The sequence below is a fragment of the Vipera berus genome, assembly GCF_964194415.1.
Source record: "Vipera berus genome assembly, chromosome: 6".
NCBI classification, from domain to species: domain Eukaryota; kingdom Metazoa; phylum Chordata; class Lepidosauria; order Squamata; family Viperidae; genus Vipera; species Vipera berus.
Window position 1 is genome coordinate 45,011,072 of NC_138208.1, and position 21,471 is coordinate 45,032,542.

Consider the following 21,471-nt stretch of genomic DNA (forward strand, 5'->3'; position numbering starts at 1 on the left):
TTTGCAAGATACAATATAGGTTGGGAAGCTGGATTCATCAATTTTTTTTATGAATCCAGAGGAAATATTGTGAGGGCAGTATCAGGCAGCATTTCATTCAGAGCTGCAGGATGGGTAGGTTCATCTTGGTGAAACCTCATCCCATCTCATCACTCCTGGGCTTTCCCCCCTCCTTCCTGAAGTGGTCTGTTGTCTTGATTTCCCTGCCCTCCAAAATGCTTCAGGAGTATCCAGAAAAAAGGCTTTGTTGTTCTGCCAATGCAATCACTTTTTTTCCTACTGAAAGAAAATGGAAATGAGGAAATGAGAATAGAAGGGTGGAACCATGGCTGGGGTACCATTTTTTCACTCTTCTACTGGCCAGCTGGATGAATCTTCGTCCCATTTCCTTTTCTACTGAAGCCAGGAGAACATTCCCACAGTGGAAGGAAGCACAAGGTTAGTGAGGTGAAATCAGTGGCTGAGAGTAAGTGTCCATAGTGATTCTTCATTGGTAATAATGTAGTCTTAAATGCCCTTATTCATGATTATTCAGAAATAAATTCAACACAATTCCATTCAGTTTGCTTCTGGTCAAGTGTGAATGAAATTGTATTATCAAGTTTCTTCAAGAAGTTTAACTGAAGAACATTATAAAAGTTAGAATTACAGTAGCTTTATGTTGCTGAGATAGTTGGCTAGTGGTTTGCAACTTCCAGGCTGCTCTTTAATTCCATTTTTAAAAATAACATTTTCACTCTATTGGTAATCGAGTTTAAGGATAAAATATAATTAAAAATCAATATGGCAATGGTTACATTTTTAGCAATCTTTTTAATTCTAAAAATGGCATAGTTCTTTCTGTCACTGGAAAGATAATTCTGTAGCTGAAGATCCATCTCACAAACCACCTCTTAACTGATGTGCAAACGCCCAATGCCTTTGCTGGTCTATCATTAATGCTCTTATGGCAATAGGGGAACATGGCTGAAATGGAATTAGAAAGGTTTGGACCATGCAGAACAGCCATCTAGACTGAGAACAAAGCAAACAGCTGGAACAGATTCTTATTTCACCCACTCCTTCACCCAGTTATGCCTTTGAATGTGCTGCATGTCAGCGCCTATGTCAGCCACGGCACTTCTTTCCAAAATCCATGTATATGTAGAAGTCTCGTCTTGCATTAACACCTGAGACTTATAACTGTACCTTTACCACAAACTTTCCCCCCAAAACAGTGCTAATAGGCTAATGCTGGATTTCTATCACAAGCTTACCCAATTTTGAGTAGTCATTTCTGGGTTGCCAAATGGAGCAGCTGTCATTGTTCTCATACAGTTCAAAATAGATCTAGTTTGATTTTGATATGACACATGAGAAACCTATGACCAAATCTTGGCTGGATAAATGAAATGAGCAGTACAATTCAATTTACCTCAATAATTCTCTATGATCCTTATTACCGCTCTAGGGCTATCAGTGATGGCTATAAGCAAAATAAGGATCCAGATCAACACCCACAATATTTGTGCATTTATGTATTTAATTTATAGGTATAAACTGCAAAGAGGGTCTCAGCTGAACTACCCATTAAACCCTCATGGAGACTCCAAGTTCCCTCTGATTCCCAGCCAGAATCAGCAGTTACTAGCTGATTTAGCAGACTCTGTCCCACTTTTCACCAATCTGCAAAGCAATTAGAAAGTGATCTGACCACAGTAATAAAAATATCCTTCAAGACCAGATTGCATCTTAACTGCACTGAGACAAAAACTAATGTGTGGCCTCCAGGATGCATCACGTTTTTGATAATCTGGGTCAGTGCCATGACCATGAAGTCCTGAGATGTCCTAGATTCAATGTTTCTGGGTGGCAGATCGAAGTCCTCAAGAACCGTAAGCCTTGGTTCTAACTCACCAGCCCAGCAATGAAATCCAGCAGCTCAGGCAGGGATGATGTTGAGCAACAAGGATATACAATAGAATCTGTTCCCTAGAGCCCAACTTCAATCAGAGAGTCTTACATCCAGTTATCTATGGAGCAAGAGCCTCTGGAAAATCCTAACAACTTGTGGATGATAACATTGTACTGCAATCAAGTAACATGTACATCAACATCAGTTATCAGACTCAATATTCTGGATTATGATCTTATTGTTCCTTTTTTATTCCAAAATAGTTGAGGAAAGGAAAGCTTTTCCAGTGAATAAATTATCTTACCTCATTTGTAGTGCTAGAGAAATGATGAGTAGTTGTAGGAATCCAGTTTTTTTCTGTCACTTCGAATAAATTCTGGTTAAGACTGAATTTGCCCATAGTCTTATAGTTGCTTTGTGTAACATTTCTGATGGAAATCATTGTATTGCCACTGTCAAGAAAATTCTGTGGACTATAGCTTACAGGATTAAAGGGAAAGGATGGGTTTTTAGTGCTCTGAGCCAATGGTTCAGCAACTTGGAAATCTAGGAGGAATAAATGTATATAAAATCAGGGCTCAACATACATAGAAATAGTTTGAAATATTAATCACATCTTAACTGTTAACATGAATAGTGTTAAATGGTTTTCAGTTTTACAATAATAGCTAACTACATAGTCTTTTAAATGAGAAAAATGCTTTTTGAAAGTATAATTATATTTAGAGCTGGGGTTGATAAGATGATATCCACATTGCTCTCTGATGTTAGATTTCTAAAGAAATCCACAATGGCCATTTCTTTAGGTGCATCCATGATTATTCATAACTTTAGTATGCACATGTGCTTAACTGCTCAGTCATATTTTGACAATCCAAAGCAAAGTTTCCACAGTCTACCTATAGCACGAAGAAACTAACTTAATCATTTCATATAATAAGCTAATCATCAAGGTCTAAGAACTACCCCAAATCACACTGCACTGTAGAACTCAGGAACTGTACTTGTCCTGTTCCAATTTAATGGCAACTTTCAGAAGTGGCCCTAAGAATCGGCAAATTCAGATCTTGCCTTGGGTGCTGAAGTGAATAAGACATCAAACTGAGATTAGTAATATGAGGTTTAAAAGTGACTTTTCAGTATTTAAACTATGTTTGTTTTTCCATTTCTAGATAGTTTTATGTAAAACTAATTGGGACACTGGTGTACTTTGGTGTGAAACTACCAAAGTATATTTATTTCATGTTAATTCAGCCACACATTTTTAAAATAATACATTCCTACCGCATTTAACATATTGAAGTTTTGTCCTGATTTATTGTTTATTTCCATATAACAAAGTGGTCCAAAAAGCATCTTATACACAGCCATTTCTCTTTCTTTCAAGAAACACTCAATCCTTAACACAGTTAATATCACATGCTTCCTCTGTCCAGCATTCATATGTTTCCCATCAATTTCTTATTTTTAACAAAAATTCTATCACACACATTCAGAATTATTAATTTTTCACAATTTATTTTTCACTGATCTTTAGTAATTCACTTTATTTCCTTGTGAGATACCACAACCCTTGGTATCTGGGACATTACTTTTTATGCACATTCTTTGATGATGGATCATGCAATCTATTTAAAATTTGCTGCAAATCTGTTCGGTTCTCTGCTAACAACAAAGCAACATCTGCATAAAAGAGGTCCCCAGCTATTCATGCATGCTTGTGTCCCCAACTACCTCCCTTGCCAAAACCCAACTACCCTAATCATATGCATTTCTACTACATTTATACATAATTACATCAGCCATTCAGTGCATCATTTGCTTAATTCCAATTAATTAAGGATTGCATTTATTCTTTTGCATGTTTTACTTCTGTCACATACTGCTTTTATATTCAGCAACTATTCTTTATCTCCATATCCATGAAGAATGTTCTATGAGTCAAGTGTCACTCATTTTTCAACCATCTGCTGAAGATCAAAAATCTGCCCTATCTGCCATAAAGTTGCTTTGCGCTTCTCAGGTTTTGTTCACTGTCACCTCTTGCATTATTTTTTTATTCAGAATTCTGCCAAACCCTTCCAAGGCACAACTAATAAATGAATCCCTTTTCAGTTTTGGAATTCAGTGTTCCAAATTTGTTCTCTAAAGGGGGATAATAGTAGCATTCTTCCAATTATTAGGCACATATGGAGTCTTCACACCCTTTAAAAGAGGCATACAATCATAGGTAAATCATATCCTTGCTTTAATATATTGTCAGTCGCACCATCTACACTGTTGTCACAGCAACAGTGCCTTTTTATATATATTTTTATTGGATAGCACTGTTTTAATTCTTGTTTGACATATTTAGCATCTTTCCCATGAAAATTTCTAAAATACTGTTGTCAGCATTCTCTTACTTGAGTTTCACCCTACCATTTCATTTCTTTTATTTTAAATTCCATTTACCCTGCTGGAGGTTTGTTACATTTCCTTCAAAATTGCTCTACATCAGGGGTGTCAAACTGCCTGCCCATAGGCCGGTTTCATCATATTGAAGCCACACCCACCTCATTGCCGGCAATGCAAAAAGAGTCGCAATACATCGTGACACATCACGTGACATGGCAAATTTGACATCCATGCTCTACATCTGTTTTTTAAATAATAATTAAACTTTTAATTTTAATTATTCTTTGCTTTCTTAGTTTACATTCTTTACAAATATATTTTTCCTCACTATACATGTTATACAATATCTTTCTGTCATCCTCATGTTTTGCAGCAATCAATCTCTTATTTTTTTTAGCTTATACAGTAGGTCTTTTACATCATTCAAGCATCATTTTTCATGTGTTCAAATGTTTCAAATCAAATCAAATTTCAGATATGTTTCAAATGTTACCTTAACTCCATGCCCTTCTTTAGCATTCTGTAACATGCAGTTTTCTCATATTTTCTTTTTTCCACTGAGAAATTAGCTATTTTCATATTTTTTTATTGAATTTATTTATATATGAGACATATATTTTCTCTTTCTGCATTAATTCTATTCTCATCCTTATTTTTTCTTTCATTTCTTTTCTTATCTTCCTTGTTTATCTTTTCCAAAATCGTCTTGTGATATGATCAAAAATGGTATGGCCCACTTCATTAATTCTCTGATTTCTGTATCAGGATTCCAATCCAGACTGTTTCCATGCTGATTCATTTTTGGGTTGCCAAATGGCCCAATCACTTGTTCTGCACTCTCTTGTTCTCCCATAGTTACAGATAACCCCCCTTTTCCCACCCCTACTTCCAATTGCATGGATTCAGAATACCCCATAGTTTTCTGCAACACTCATTTCTGATTCTTTCATTACTGCAGTTCATTGCAGCATGGCATGCAACTGTCACCAACATATGAATTCTTACTTTGATATGCAGACACAAGTTAGATTGCACTAATTCACTATTTTTGAAACTTTTTAGTCCTTATTTTCAGAATTTAAATATATACCTTCACTTTCTTATGTACTATTTAATTCTTCTGTAGAAGATCAGGTATCTTAATTCATACCTATTTCATTCTTCTTCTTTCTCTTAATTTCATAGACTCATGTCTCTTTTATTTACTTAAAATAAATATTTAATATTTGAAATAAATAAAGTAAATCAATTTGATTTATGATTTCATGCTTTTTAGCATTTATTCCTTTTACATTTCAAGATGCAATCTTTCATACACCATGGTGATAACTGAGTTCATAGATACTAATCTCTGCCTCAAATCATGACTTTACTCAATACTAGGATTTGTAAAATAGAGAATACCTTGCAAGGGAATATACCATTGTCTGCATCCCACAAAATGGAAATACATGCAGTATATTGACAAACAATCAGGATGCCCAAAATAGCATAGTGATTTTATTCTGTTTTACTCAAAAATAGAAAAAGTAATTTTAGTGTGTTGCCCAGATAGAACAACCAGAAACACAATTGATTCAAAATGCATATAGTGAATTAGTTAATATTATCATTATGATGAAATATTTAGCACCAGTATTAAAAGAAGGTTTGGTTCCCGCTTCAATCCTGGGAACAATTTTAGGTATCAGGATTACTCTCAAAGACCAAATTTAGCCCCAGTTATCTGCTGGCTTATAAGAGCCTTCTCAAAATAATGCAATCATTTAATAAGTTTCAAGTGCATTCATATTAATTTGGCTAGAACATGGCTCAGCACTGTCTTTGAAATAAACTCTTAAAGATGACAATCATGATGTCAGATAGTTGATCTTGTCACATTATCTGCAGCCATTTGGGAATGGTTTTGAGAAACTGACCAGAAGCATTCGTCCCAGGATAGTTGTTTTTCCATGCTGATTTAGGCAATCTGTAAATGCTGCTTCGCTTAGGCATTTCATACTTCCCAAACTTAAACAAGTTTTGAATCTGCTTCCATTTCGTATTTGTTGTTAACTACTCCTTTAAATGTTTTATTATTGCTATTATTTAAATTTTATTATTACTGTGACTTCTTTTGAAGTGTTTGGATGCAAGGGAAAATGAAAACAAGGCCACTCAAAGTCACCTTGAACTGTGAGATGGTAGGCAATTAAATTTGAAAAATAAAGACCCTGGAAGCCTAAACATTTTCTTTGGTCTGTCTGTGTTATCCATCATGACTATCTTCAGTGTTACAGAGATTTTCCCAGGTGTTTCTTGATATACAAAGTATCAAACCTGCTACTTTCTACATTCAAAACATGTGTTTTATTGCTGAAAGCCAAGGACAAGAAGAGGAAAGATGATATTGAAGAGAAAAGGAAAGGAAGGAAATTGTAAAGTTTTCCTGGAATTATTTGCTTTCAGATACTTTATTGCTGTTCTCCATAAGTTGTTCTCCTTAAGGTAAATCTCCCATTTTATAGTTCTTATTTTCTTCTGTTAACCGTACCACTTAGCATTTTTTCCAAGTAATATTTGCAATTGCTCAAGTGAAACATTAATAATTAATGGATATTTTCTTCTGTAGCATATACTGTATTTTTCCAGTTTCATATGTTATAAAGAGAGCTGAGAATGGGAAATGTTTGTTAAAGCAATACATGGCAAATCCCAATCTTCTACTTTATATTATATTTAACACATGATTCCCATTTAACTTGCAAGTTGCACATGCATCAATAACAAGCCTTAAAATTTGAAGTCAGATCTAAATCACAGTTCTTCATCAGTACCATTAACACCAGCTAGGAGTTTTGGACCAGATCTTATTTCTCCCTGACTTTCTCTGCTATTCATAAGGCTATAAGGTAAAGGTAAAGGTTCCCCTGCACATGCGTGCTAGTCGTTTCCAACTCTAGGGGCCGGTGCTCATCTCCGTTTCAAAGCCGAAGAGCCAGCGCTTGTCCGAGGATGTCTCCGTGGTCATGTGGCCGGCATGACTAGACGCCAAAGGTGCACGGAACGCTGTTACCTTCCCACCATAGTGGTCCCTATTTTTCTACTTGCATTTTTACGTGCTTTCAAACTGCTAGGTTGGCAGAAGCTGGGACGAGTAACAGGTGCTCACTCTGCTACGCGGCACTCGGGATTCGACCCGCCAAATTGCCGACCTTCTGATCGACAAGTTCAGCGTCCTAACCCACTGAGCCACCGCGTCCCTTCAATATACACATATATTTTTTCTGCTCTGAAGAATATGGTCCTGTACGATTCTACTTCAGCCTTTTACAATTTGAAGTATTATGTCCAGCCCATTTTCAATTGACTGGGAATTCTGGACATCATAGTCCTATCACATTTGAAGTGTATCATGTTTAGGGAAATCATAACAGGTGATATGTAAATAACTTGTTGGAAAAATGTCTATGGAGATTCTCAATTATCTAGGTCAGGGTTGTCTCAAAGATCCTTTTAAAAATGCACCTGGACTTTCTTGGTTTCTTTTTCTTTGAAAACATTTACTTCTCATCCCAGAAACCTCTTCAGCTTTTTTTTTAATCAAGAAAATCCAGCTGCCTTTTGAAAAGCACCTTTGGGACAATTGTTGAAAAACAAGTATTTTTATTGTAGTAGACTAATATGCCCCCTCAGAATTGGCTCTACTGCTTCATCATAGCATGTGTGCATTTCTGGGAGAATTTATGTTAAGAAAATATAATTTTGACAGGGTTACCCAAAGTATGAAGATCATCCCATCTTACTAGATAAAGCAAGCATGCACCTATAACGGGCAAGTATGACATATGGAGATACTAAGGTGAATGAATACTTTAGTGACAATGGCAAAGGAACCTGTTCATACTGTGTAGTAGAAGATCACCGTAAAGCATACCTGTATTTTACCAAGAAAATTACATGCATGTATGTAAAATTAACTGATGATGCAGTGCTGGATGATGGGCCTTTTGGTTGGATGACTTTCAACTTCAGAAAAAAAAGATACTTTCAAAGTATCAATGACATTTATGATATGCAAGTTTAAATCTATCTTGCTACTGATACCATGCAGGGAAGAAGAAAAAATTGCTTGGATACAATGCAATCAATAACCAAATAATACAAATTAGACTTAGTGAAAAATTCTTTCATATGTTGAGTGTTTATGGTCCAGCCATTAATACAGGTTGATGAGCTTTATGGTCAAGTTCAATCTGAAATTGCTACAACCTGTAAACAAGATGTGCAACTTGTGATTGGAAACTGGAATTCCAAAATTGGAAATAACAGAAGAAACCACAATCGGATTCTATGACTAAGGAAATTAAAATGAAGTAGGAAAACAGCTTGATAATTTCTGCCAAAGACAAGAAACAGAAGAAAGCCATCTGATTGTCAGAATAAATAGTGGAACTTTCCAAGAAAGAAGCCAAAGACAAGAAAGAAAAGATCTCAGGAAGAAACTTAACAAAGAATTTCAGAGAGCTATGAGAAATGACAAGAAGCAGTATTGCAATGACTTCTATAAAGACATCATTGATAGAAACAGACATGGAAATACAAGGTGTCTCGCAACAGATATCTGAACACAAAAGAAAAACCCAACCATGAACTGATATGCCGAAGGATGCCAACACTGAGGTGGTAACAGATGCATAGATCAAGATTCAAGATCAAAGATGTGAGTATACTGAAATTTTGAGATGTCAATATCCAAGATGACTTAGAAGATATTTTTCTATTTGCAGGAACTCTTAGTACTAGAAGAAGAAGCTAGATCAACACTAAAAACTCCTAACAATATTATGGATAGTCAAGGATATAGCAAATGATTATACAACAAACAAATCCAGAGTTTCCACTTGAAGCACAAATGGCTCAAATTATTAGATTTTGGGCATACAATGAAAAGACCTAGCTTTCTTGAAAAATCCATGATGTTGTAAAAGATGAAAGAGAAAAAGAAGGCAACCAGCAGCAAGGTGAACTTGCTCAGTTATGATAGCAGTATACACCATTAACTGAAGGATCAGGCTGAGGATAGATCAGACATGTCAAACACAAGGCCCAGGGGCTGGATCCGGCCCGTGAAGTGGTTTCATGTGGCCCGCAAAGCCATCCTGGAAACAGTGAGGGAATGACCCCCACTGCCTTGGCCCTGGCCCAGAGGCCCTCCTTCTGCCAGAGACCCTCAGATCTGTCCCACTCCTGCCCAGGCCCCCATACGCACTCTAGCCACGCCTACCCAGTAGGCCACACCCACCCGGCCCCCTGAGGGCAACTGCAATGCTGATGCGGCCCTCAATGAAATTGAGTTTGACACCCCTGGGATAGATCATCTTGAAAAAAAATTACTGGGTAGTAGTTAAGAGTTGACACTGACTTGGCAGCACATAATCATCAGTCATATTAACTTGGGTATTTGTTGAAAAGTAATAACTTCGTGACAGTTACATAAACTGAATGGATTTTTTGATTCAGCCATCTAAAATTTCATCAATATCATCACATCATCATCTAAAAGTCAGCTTGTCATCTTTCAAAATCCATTTCTTATTTTTATTCTTTAGCTTAAGTAGATGAAAATATGATAACCATGACCCACTATTAGGGCACATGACAGGAAACCATCCCAGACACTAGTTGTATCATTTTGGCAAGCAGATGCTTTCTGTGTTAGCAGAAACAGGCTCCATTTGGGGTAATAATCACAATCAGGTTGGTCATCCCAAAGGTGCCTTTTCAAAAGGCAACTGGACTTTGTTTTTCCTTGAAGACTTTGCTTCTTATCCAAGAAGATTTGAAGAAGCATCTTTGGAACAACCATGACATTGGATGACTGAGAATCTCCTTAGTCAATCTGGTTGGTCAAGAACTACATTATAATAAATGGTGTACAGATTGTCTGTCAACTTGTTTAACAAATAACTTGGTGGAGATGATTGCCAAATGTCTGACAATGGATTATGGTTTGAAGAGTTTATCTTTTTGAGATGACAGAATTTAGTACAGAAATCAATGATTACACTTCATACCTCATCCATGGTAAAATAATATATATTTTTATGTTGGGAGAGTAATGATCAATCTGTGACATTTTATGGTCCCACTATTTAATTGCTGAATATTGGTTACAACTGCATCACACTTCCTATAGCACTTTGGAATCTTTTTTTTGTCAGAGACACCGGACTACTAAAAACTGAGTTTCAGGCACAACAAAACTTTGTTTTGCTGCCACAACACTAGCCTGGTTACTAGATATAACAATTTTAGCTTGAAGATTCCCTTTAAAAATGTAATTAGTGGGTTATAAAGAGCCGGTGTTTCCAAATATGATCATTTGGCATATACCGTATATACTTGAGTATAAGCCGACTCGAGTATAAGCCGAGACCCCCAATTTCACCCCCAAAAACTGGAAAAAGTTATTGACTCGAGTATAAGCCGATCCGCCGTTCTGCAAGCCTGAATACACAGGAATACCCTGTGTGGCCGCGGCTCGTCGGCAGGTCTCCGTTCCTCCTGCCGACCTTTGGGGAGGTTTGGGCGCCTCCCCAAACCTCCCCAAACCTCGGCAGGTCTCCGTTCCTCCTGCCGACCTTTGGGGAGGTTTGGGCGCCTCCCCAAACCTCCCCAAACCTCGGCAGGTCTCCGTTCCTCCTGCCGACCTTTGGGGAGGTTTGGACGCCTCCCCAAACCTCGGCAGGTCTCCGTTCCTCCGCGCAGACCTGCCGACCTTTGGGGAGGTTTGGGCGCCTCCCCAAACGTCCCCAAACCTCGGCAGGTCTCCGTTCCTGTTTGGGGAGGTTTGGGCGCCTCCCCAAACCTCCCCAAACCTCGGCAGGTCTCCGTTCCTCCGCGCAGACCTGCCGACCTTTGGGGAGGTTTGGGCGCCTCCCCAAACCTCCCCAAACCTCGGCAGGTCTCCGTTCCTGTTTGGGGAGGTTTGGGCGCCTCCCCAAACCTCCCCAAACCTCGGCAGGTCTCCGTTCCTCCGCGCAGACCTGCCGACCTTTGGGGAGGTTTGGGCGCCTCCCCAAACGTCCCCAAACCTCGGCAGGTCTCCGTTCCTGTTTGGGGAGGTTTGGGCGCCTCCCCAAACCTCCCCAAACCTCGGCAGGTCTCCGTTCCTCCGCGCAGACCTGCCGACCTTTGGGGAGGTTTGGGCGCCTCCCCAAACCTCCCCAAACCTCGGCAGGTCTCCGTTCCTGTTTGGGGAGGTTTGGGCGCCTCCCCAAACCTCGGCAGGTCTCCGTTCCTCCGCGCAGACCTGCCGACCTTTGGGGAGGTTTGGGCGCCTCCCCAAACGTCCCCAAACCTCGGCAGGTCTCCGTTCCTGTTTGGGGAGGTTTGGGCGCCTCCCCAAACCTCCCCAAACCTCGGCAGGTCTCCGTTCCTCCGCGCAAACCTGCCGACCTTTGGGGAGGTTTGGGCGCCTCCCCAAACGTCCCCAAACCTCGGCAGGTCTCCGTTCCTGTTTGGGGAGGTTTGGGCGCCTCCCCAAACCTCCCCAAACCTCGGCAGGTCTCCGTTCCTCCGCGCAGACCTGCCGACCTTTGGGGAGGTTTGGGCGCCTCCCCAAACCTCCCCAAACCTCGGCAGGTCTCCGTTCCTGTTTGGGGAGGTTTGGGCGCCTCCCCAAACCTCCCCAAACCTCGGCAGGTCTCCGTTCCTCCGCGCAGACCTGCCGAGGTTTGGGGAGGTTTGGGGAGGCGCCCAAACCTCCCCAAACAGGAACGGAGACCTGCCGAGGTTTGGGGACGTTTGGGGAGGCGCCCAAACCTCCCCAAAGGTCGGCAGGTCTGCGCGGAGGAACGGAGACCTGCCGAGGTTTGGGGAGGTTTGGGGAGGCGCCCAAACCTCCCCAAACAGGAACGGAGACCTGCCGAGGTTTGGGGACGTTTGGGGAGGCGCCCAAACCTCCCCAAAGGTCGGCAGGTCTGCGCGGAGGAACGGAGACCTGCCGAGGTTTGGGGAGGCGCCCAAACCTCCCCAAAGGTCGGCAGGTCTGCGCGGAGGAACGGAGACCTGCCAAGGTTTGGGGAGGCGCCCAAACCTCCCCAAAGGTCGGCAGGTCTGCGCGGAGGAACGGAGACCTGCCGAGGTTTGGGGAGGTTTGGGGAGGCGCCCAAACCTCCCCAAAGGTCGGCAGGTCTGCGCGGAGGAACGGAGACCTGCCGAGGTTTGGGGAGGTTTGGGGAGGCGCCCAAACCTCCCCAAACAGGAACGGAGACCTGCCGAGGTTTGGGGAGGTTTGGGGAGGCGCCCAAACCTCCCCAAAGGTCGGCAGGAGGAACGGAGACCTGCCGAGGTTTGGGGAGGCGCCCAAACCTCCCCAAAGGTCGGCAGGAGGAACGGAGACCTGGGGAGGTTTGGGGAGGCGCCCAAACCTCCCCAAAGGTCGGCAGGAGGAACGGAGACCTGCCGAGGTTTGGGGAGGCGCCCAAACCTCCCCAAAGGTCGGCAGGAGGAACGGAGACCTGGGGAGGTTTGGGGAGGCGCCCAAACCTCCCCAAAGGTCGGCAGGAGGAACGGAGACCTGCCGAGGTTTGGGGAGGCGCCCAAACCTCCCCAAAGGTCGGCAGGAGGAACGGAGACCTGCCGAGGTTTGGGGAGGTTTGGGGAGGCGCCCAAACCTCCCCAAACGTCGGCAGGTCTGCGCGGAGGAACGGAGACCTGCCGAGGTTTGGGGAGGCGCCCAAACCTCCCCAAACGTCGGCAAGTCTCCGTTCCTCCGCGCCCTGCCTGCCTGCTTCTTTCCGCTGCGGAAAGAAGCAGGCAGGCAAGGCGCGGAGTTTGGGGAGGTGCGCGCGCACCTCCCCAAACCTCCCCAAACTTCGGCAGGTCTCGGACGGCGGTGGCTTGGGAGAGGTGCGGGCGATCCCGGAAGCACCAAAGCCTCGGCCGCGCACAAGTCCTCGGTAAGTTTTTTTTGTTGACTGGAGTATAAGCCGAAGTGGAATTTTTCAGCCCAAAAAGTGGGCTGAAAAATTCGGCTTATACTCAAGTATATACGGTAATTATGAAGGTTTAGAATGCCAACCTATGATTTCTACTCTTTTAAAAGAAGCAGTCGGCAGACTTTCATCCTGAAATAAATTTCTTTGAAAAACATTGTCAGGCATGTTTAATGTTTCCAATAAAATAAAACTTATCTTTTATTTAAGATATTTATTCTTGTGAGGTCCTTTTCAGTGACAATTATTCCTTGTTGTAAACCTCTTGCATGTTACTTAGCCTAACATATAGTTCAAAAGTCTTGATAGCTGTTTTTTTCCTGCCATATCAGCACTCTTAACTATTTCACACTGTGGTAAGGGGGAAACTCCAGCATCCTGCAGCAGGTTGTATATATATTTGGACTATATTGTTTGTTTTCTGTTACTCACCAGTCGGATGCCTACCTCTCTGTCTACAAGGGGCTTTGCCACACATTATTTTTTTATGCTTTGTTCATGAATATATTTAAGGTTCAACTTCTAATCTTTCATTCTTTGCAGTGCTGTAGAAAAATATATATTGCTGTGCCATAATAGCTCCTTTAAACATTCAATTGCCTTCAGGTTTTTTTTAATGTATGGACAAAACAGTGTAAAATCTTAAAAAGGTAAAAAAAAAGAATCCCTATGGGTTTTGCTCTGCTAAACTAGTCAACTTTAGGGGCGGTGCTCATCTCCATTTCTAGGCCATTGAGCCAGTGCTGCCCAAAGATTTTTCTGTGGTCATGTGGCCAGCATAACATTAGGCCGCAGCTCAGGGTCTATGGTGAAACACGAAGCGCTGTTACCTTCCCATTGAAGTGAACCTATTTATCTACTTGCATTTACACAATTTCGAACTGTTATGTTGGTAGGAGCTGAGCCAAGTTGTGGGAGCTCAGTCCGTCACACAGTGGTAGGATTTGAACTGCCGAAGTATAGACCTTCTATGGCATCTTTTTAACCACTGAGCCATTGCACCTTTTTAAAATCTAATTAAACAAATTAAGTAACTAGTTTAACAACTACTTCAATACAAAAACAAAGAGTTGCTTCAATACTAAAATGGGCAGCATATGTATTTAATAAATAAGCACATTAACCAAAAATGGACAGAAAATTTCTGGCCACATGGCTGTTATGCTCCATGGGCCTTTGGTGGTGCTCTGAAAATGATGGCTCTTAGTAATGGAAGATTGCCTGGCCCGGCCTTTTTAATGAAATCAGAATAAGCTGATGCTAACTGTAGTACCCCACAATGCGTCTTTTATGTTGATTAGCTAAACAAATTAAATATTTTTGACATATTTTCATAAATGTAATGTTTACCTCTGTTCCCAGACTACTGATGCAACTTTAAAGGGTCTGATCTAAAATTGTTAATATATTATGTCTTTTAAAATCCATATCTCAGCTTTATTTAAGAAGTTTTTTAGTCAGGTTTTCAATCTTTCAGTCTTTCTCCAAAGGGTAATATAGCTACATTTCCTTATTTAAAAGCCAAATTTTCCTAGATTACAATTAATTTGAATATTTGTTTTATCATTTTATTTATTGTGAACTTTGATTGGATTGACTAAACCAGTGCTTTTTTTGTAAAAAAAAAAGGTGCCGGAACTCTCACATGTCATACAACCTGTCTTGCCTAACCTACAAGGTTCCATCCAAAAAAGGTGCCGGAACTCTGTTCTGGGTGTTCTATGACAAAAAAAAGCCTTGGACTAAACACAGTTAAAAACAGAAGCTAGATGTAAAAAATGAAAAGGACCAGAAGAAATTCATAGAATGAAAGTGATGGCTAAACTCTAAGATCATAACTAATTTCACTAGCCATGGAAGAAGGGTGATGGAACCTGTCTTCCCACAGTTTCATTTTGCAAAACTACTTTCAAAATTGTGTGTTCCAAATTAGATTTGAAATCTGTATAAGGAACTGTTCATATGGCTTAAAAGTAAACTTCAAATATGGGTAAAATTGACTTGTCAACTTATTGTTTTAGGGCCTTTATTTTCTGCTGACTGAATGCTACTCTGAAGGCAAGATAATGGGAGAAAACCAGCACAAATACTATTCTTACACTAATATAATCAGGGCTTTTTTTCTCATAGAACGCTCAGAACGGAGTTCCGGCACCTTTTTTGGATGGAACCTTGTAGGGTAGGCAAGGCGGGTTGTATGATATGTGTGAGTTCCGGCACCTTTTTCTTTCACAAAAAAGCACTGAATATAATGATTACATAATGTAATTATATAGAAATATTATTTATACTAATAATATATTACTATAGTATATTAATGTTAGGAAAAAGTCAGAATGCACAAAGAATACCAAATGCAATTATGCTCATGTATTTCAGCTGCTAAATGGAACTGATTGGATCAAGAGGTGAATAATTGGGAGACATTTTGTTTGCTTTCTTATTGCCAGTTCTTCTTAACCCATATCAGTCATTCTGTTCAAATGCTATATTCTTTTCTCTTATCCTCTGTTTTGTCTGCTTAAGTTTGCAGACAAAACAAAAGGAGGATATAACGTATGGGTATTACTCATGTCAAGCTTAATGTCTAAAACTTTTTTCTCATAGGAGCCAAAGAATTTTTTCAAGTTATAAAAATAATTATTAATGTTAGTAGGCTCCTGGTCAAACCTCTTAAAATACAAAGATATATTTTAATATCATTAGTTTTTTAACATTAAAAATTGATTGCATTTTCAGTACCCTTACTTTCTGAAACAGCTACAGTCCTAATTCAAACATCTAGCAGTTGTAAGGGAGAAATTTGAAATAAATGTGTCAAGTAACATTTTTAAAGAAACTGCCATAATTGTTTTATTTCAATATTTGAGTGATATCGATAAGATTTACAGTGCAGGCAAATGCATGTATACTTGGTAAATTCAATGCAATCTACTCCAAGAAATAAAATTTATTCTCAGGTATAAGGCTTTTACTTTATCCTTTCAGCAAATATCACTGAACTTCCACTAAAATCCAATAAAATTCAAAGGAACTTATTTATGAGTAAATATAAATGGTTGAACAGAAGATACTATAATAATATTCCCATTTCCAAATGGAACAATTCATCAAGATGGTTTTATACTCTGTTGGGAAAAGATAACAGGTAGACAAACCATGCTGGGTTTTATAGATTAACATTCGCACATTATTTTTTACTTGGAAAGTTATTGGCAGGCTATGTAGTACCTACAGAAATAGTGGCACCTAGCCAAAAGAACTCTAATCACCCCATCAGGAAATGGACAGCCACATTCCATACCAACTGTAGTTTCCAAGTGATCTTTAGTTGTACTCCAAAAAGTTGAACAGTAGCCCAAAGTCATGAAGGCATTGGTAACTTTTGTTAAGGCCACTCACTCAGAAAGAAGCAATAACTGAAGCTGGGCAGAGGAATCCCAGATCAAGCAGGCACTGTGAATCCAGGAGAATCCATGCTTTTTCGGCAAAAGTGTAATCCTGACCAGAGCCAACACAGTCGCTGACATAGGCTACCTCTATTTTGCTCATATTTCATTTTACTTGTATCATTCCATCCAATCCCCTAAACAACTATTCATCCAATAACTCATGATCTCTCATTTGTTCTTAATCACATTCCTCTATGCACAGATCTCTGAAATGCTAAGTAGTAAGCATTTTACATGCTTTTGTTTAAAGGCTTACCAACTCTATTGTATACATAAAACTCTGTGCCCTTTTTGCTTCAATATAGGAATACTGAATGCCTGAATACTGAAAGTCATATTCTGTGTATATAACCAGTCCCAATGATGCTCCAGGTATTAAGTTTTCCACAAAGAGGTCTACTCAAGCTATGGCCTGATTTGCATGTTCAATTTGCCTGTTACAATTGGATCCAGGCTTATGTATTTAATATATTAATGCTTTCTTCATTAAAATAAGAACATATACTTTTTAAAGTAAATAATAAATTTGAATCTGTCATGCTCAGAACCATCCAGCCCAAACAGTACTAAAATGTATAGAACTTAAAACATCAACATGATCAAACAGAAAGCAAAAGAAAGGGTTTCAATGGTGGAGCCTCTTCTATCTTGTGTACTATAGTAAATTCATTAATATGAGAGTACAGTGACTGTCTGATTATCATTTTCTGGTTGGCATATATTATTCACACCTTTAAACCATTGCATAGGCCATTGCACTCCATATCCTAAATATGTTAGTTTAAAATATATTAGATGGAAAAGAAATGCATTATACCATATTCATTGGTCATGGATAGAGCATTCAAATGTCTATTTGATCCAGGTCATTAAGAAAAACAAAATATCAAATATATCAGCCCTATACCAGTCATTCAAACTTTTTGCTGGCTTTGGGCTATATGCTGATTCAACATAGTGGCTAACAGAATTAGATATGAATAAATCATTCTGTAATTCAAACTTTATTCCAGTCATATATTCAAGCAAATAGTGTTTCTCATCTATTGCTTTTTTTAATCCACCATATTGTAGTATGCATACTGATCTTTGGTTTTTTTTACTAGTATGATTGGTTTTATGTTAGAAATGTTAAGCTCTATAATTTCAACAGGCAAACAGACAACACCCCTTTTTTCCACACTACTAGCATGACCATGTATTTAAATGATTGCTAATCTTGGCCTCTTCATTTCTGTGAGGGAAATACATCTTTCTGTTCACCATCCCCAAGAAAGGCCATGAAAAGCTACCTGGAAGCATGGAGAAAGATAACAAACATACATATATAATTAAGAAGGCATTTCTTATCACTGTCCTTAAAACTACAGTTGGACTATTTTGGAGAGCTTTTAAAGTGCTTCTAAATGATTAGAAGTCAAATGTCATTGTACTTGCAAAATCAGTCAGTGCTTATAGTTGACAGGAAACATATTCAAACAAAATGCTTACCAATCTTTGAACAAAGATTTTCATGGATGTTCTCTCCCTTCTCATTGACATCAAGTTTTTTCCAACTATGGGGATATTTCCTGCCCTTCTTCACAACTACTCTTGAACTTCTTTTCTCAAGGAAGAGAGAGCTGTTTTTCACCTCCAGGAGGCCTTCACTGCTGTAACAAGTCCAGCTAGGAGCCTCAGAGCAGTTGGCAATAATCACTTTGCGGGAATGCGCAACCTTGGACCTGGTAATGGCTAGACATTGGCCAGTTCTAAGATGAAGAAGCTTGTCTTCTTGCAACCAGTTCCACTGCTGATTAATATTGGTCAAGTTGCACATTCCCACATAGGCTATTTTATGACTTTCATAAATACACTGCTCTTTTTGCTCATGGATAATCAGAAAACTATCTAAAAAAGAGAGACAAAGAATCCATAGTAACAGAGTAGAACATCTGTTAATATTCATAAGATAAGGACAATAACAAAAGCACAAATTCAAACCCATTCATTTTATCACCACTCCCATCATGCTAATGTATAAATAATTCATATATAGATCAAAATGGTTTGGACAAAATGTCAATCTTATGAATAACGATAAAGCTTTATTGAATTTCAGTCTTTACTTTTTCTTAAACAAAAAACCTTGCAAAAGTATAGCCAGAGTTAGAATAGATTCACATGATGAGATTAACACATTTTGTAGTAGCACAGTATTCAGTGGCAATGGCAGTCAGATATATTGCTAGTCCTTATTGATCACATATTTGTTTCTACATATATATGTATATCTATATATAGTACTGACTTGGGTGTAATGCTCTTAATTGTAATACAATTCCTAAACATTTTTTCTTCCTATAATGTTTAAAAGACACAACTGGTAAATTCAAGAATAAATTCACTGAGATAAAAACTATTCAATCCTAACTATAAAATACCATGATGTAATACTTCTTATATTTCTTTCTGCCAAATATTCATTAAAAAGTCCCAGTGATATAGATCAATTACTTGAAATAATATGCTCAGTTAGCATTTGTTTCTGCTATTCATTTCCATTTTTACAGAATATTTTATATAATATATATTCATAAGCATGTGATATTATAACTTTTGGAAAATATGAAATCAGAAAAACAGACAGCATCTCAGAGTCTCACATTTAAGGTAATTTTTAAACACAAAACTTAATTTTCTTTCTGAATAAAATCTAAATATTTATGGGCTTCCATGGCCCATCCCTCTATTTCTGTTGTATACACCAAACCTTAGAAATTAATTATTCTATTTCAGAAACCTTTTGAAAATTCCCAGTAACCCTTGGAAATCACAGCCAGAAAAAAAAGAAACAGAAAAATTGTAGTCATACTTACCAGAGATTGCAAAGGCCAGGGAGGTAGAAATTAAAACACGAAGTAAAGCCCCCATTTTCCCTCTAACAACAACCATTGCTTCTTTCTCTCTCTTCAATTTTTTTAAAAAAGCATCGTCCAGATAAGTGAAGTGAAGGCTAGGAAGGAAATGTGGTTTCACAAGAGGAAAAAGTCTGTGACGAACATTTCCTTCTATTCAATTGTTTTTTGGGGGAGTTTTACATCACTTTGAATTTTCATACAGTTCTTTATTGTCCTATCTCTTATATTTAGGAAAACATAAGCAAAACATGAAGGCATTAAAAACAGATCTCAGCTAAGGAAGAGGAGCTGTAATTTGGTTTAATTGCCTGTCTGCAGGTGTAAATATATACTGTGTTGTCCTGTAAATACCACCAGCTTTTTGTAATGATATGTTATGTACACATCTAGGAACATTACATATTTAGATGTCATATAGGATTTCTCTGTATCCTACAAGGAAGAAGGGCATGTTCTCTGGGGTCTCTTCATTATGAATTCAATTGAGTGTTTGTGCCCTGAGTGCCAACTTGTAACATTCACATGGCATCTTCATGACATCATTTTTCACTGTACCTTGCTGTCACTTCATCCGTTTTTCTCTATCAAATAACAATGGTTGTGAAAGAAATTAACACCTTTCGCCTGGATTGGCTCCACATCTTTTTGAAGTGAGGAAGGATGCATGAAATAATAAGCATGGCCCTGAAGGATGATTTTCTTTACATATATATATATATATATATATATATATATATATATATATATATATATATATATATATATATATATATATATATATATATATATATATATATATATATATATATATATATATATATATATATATATATATATATATATATATATATATATATATATATACATACCTCATTTTGATTAATGCCATTGTGGCATTACTGAAAAAGGTGGCACAATTCAAGAACTGTAGAGTCTAGAGCCTCAGCTTTATAATGCATAGGTAAAAAAATATAAAGGAGTCCCTGAAGATTTTACTCCACTAGTCATTGCCAACAATAGGGATCAGGGCTCATCTCTGTTTCAAGGCCATTGCACCAGCGGTGTCCAAAGACATTTATGCGGTTAAGTGGCCAGCAGGATGTCATGGAGTGCTATTACCTTCCCACCAAAGTGGTACCTATTTATCTACTCATATTTGCATGCTTTCGAACTGCTAGTTTGACAGGAGCTACAGCAAGGACAGGAGCTCACTTCGACAGATTGGGCTCAAGTCTTGAACTTGGGCTGCTGGCTTTCCAGCTGAAAAGCCAGCACCTTAACCAGTGAGCCACTGCGCTGCTCTTAAAATATATAGGTTGCTCTGGAAATCAGATGGATTTCTCACTGGGTTACAGACAAATATATTACTTTTACTCTTGCTGTCTAGAAATGTCCCTGTGGTGTCATCCAGAAAGTAGGGTTCTGATTGCTTTATTCTGGATTAATTTGGAGTCAGCAGTTTGTAAAAGTAGTAAAGTAGTAGAGTAGTGGAATCAGCAGCAGCAGTAGTAGAGTTCAAAAGCAGTAGCTCTTCTCTTGGTCTGCCCGTGCCTTGACCTTCCAATCTTATAATCTGCTTCTCTCTTGCTGCCACTAAGGAAAGTAATAACAAGTACTAGTTCATTAGATCAGGTCCCCCCGCCCTTTTTGGGCACCAAGGACCAGTTCCATGGAGAGAGGTTTTTCCATGGACTGGAGGGGGCATGGTTTCATGTGCTGCCTGCATCTCGTGAATTGGGCTTATTTTGTATGTGCCGGTTCATGGACTGGGGGTGGGGACCCCTGTATTAAATTATAGGAATAGAAAGGTTTCTTACACATTACTTTTGATCACCCAGATAGAATAG

The 21,471-nt window shown here is 39.0% G+C and overlaps 1 protein-coding gene across 1 annotated transcript in view; it reads right to left on the reverse strand.

The window, feature by feature from the left end:
• The window catches only part of PTPRB (protein tyrosine phosphatase receptor type B), a gene marked incomplete at its 5' end in the record, with an annotated part of 84,448 nt that extends 64,790 nt beyond the window's left edge, over nt 1-19,658 (reverse strand). Inside the window, 3 exons of the mRNA XM_081330186.1 lie at nt 2,199-2,440; nt 18,216-18,610; nt 19,579-19,658. Coding sequence (XP_081186312.1) covers nt 2,199-2,440; nt 18,216-18,610; nt 19,579-19,658 — 717 coding nt within the window. The remainder of the gene's footprint in view (nt 1-2,198; nt 2,441-18,215; nt 18,611-19,578) is intronic.
• Between the last annotated feature and the right edge of the window lie 1,813 nt (nt 19,659-21,471).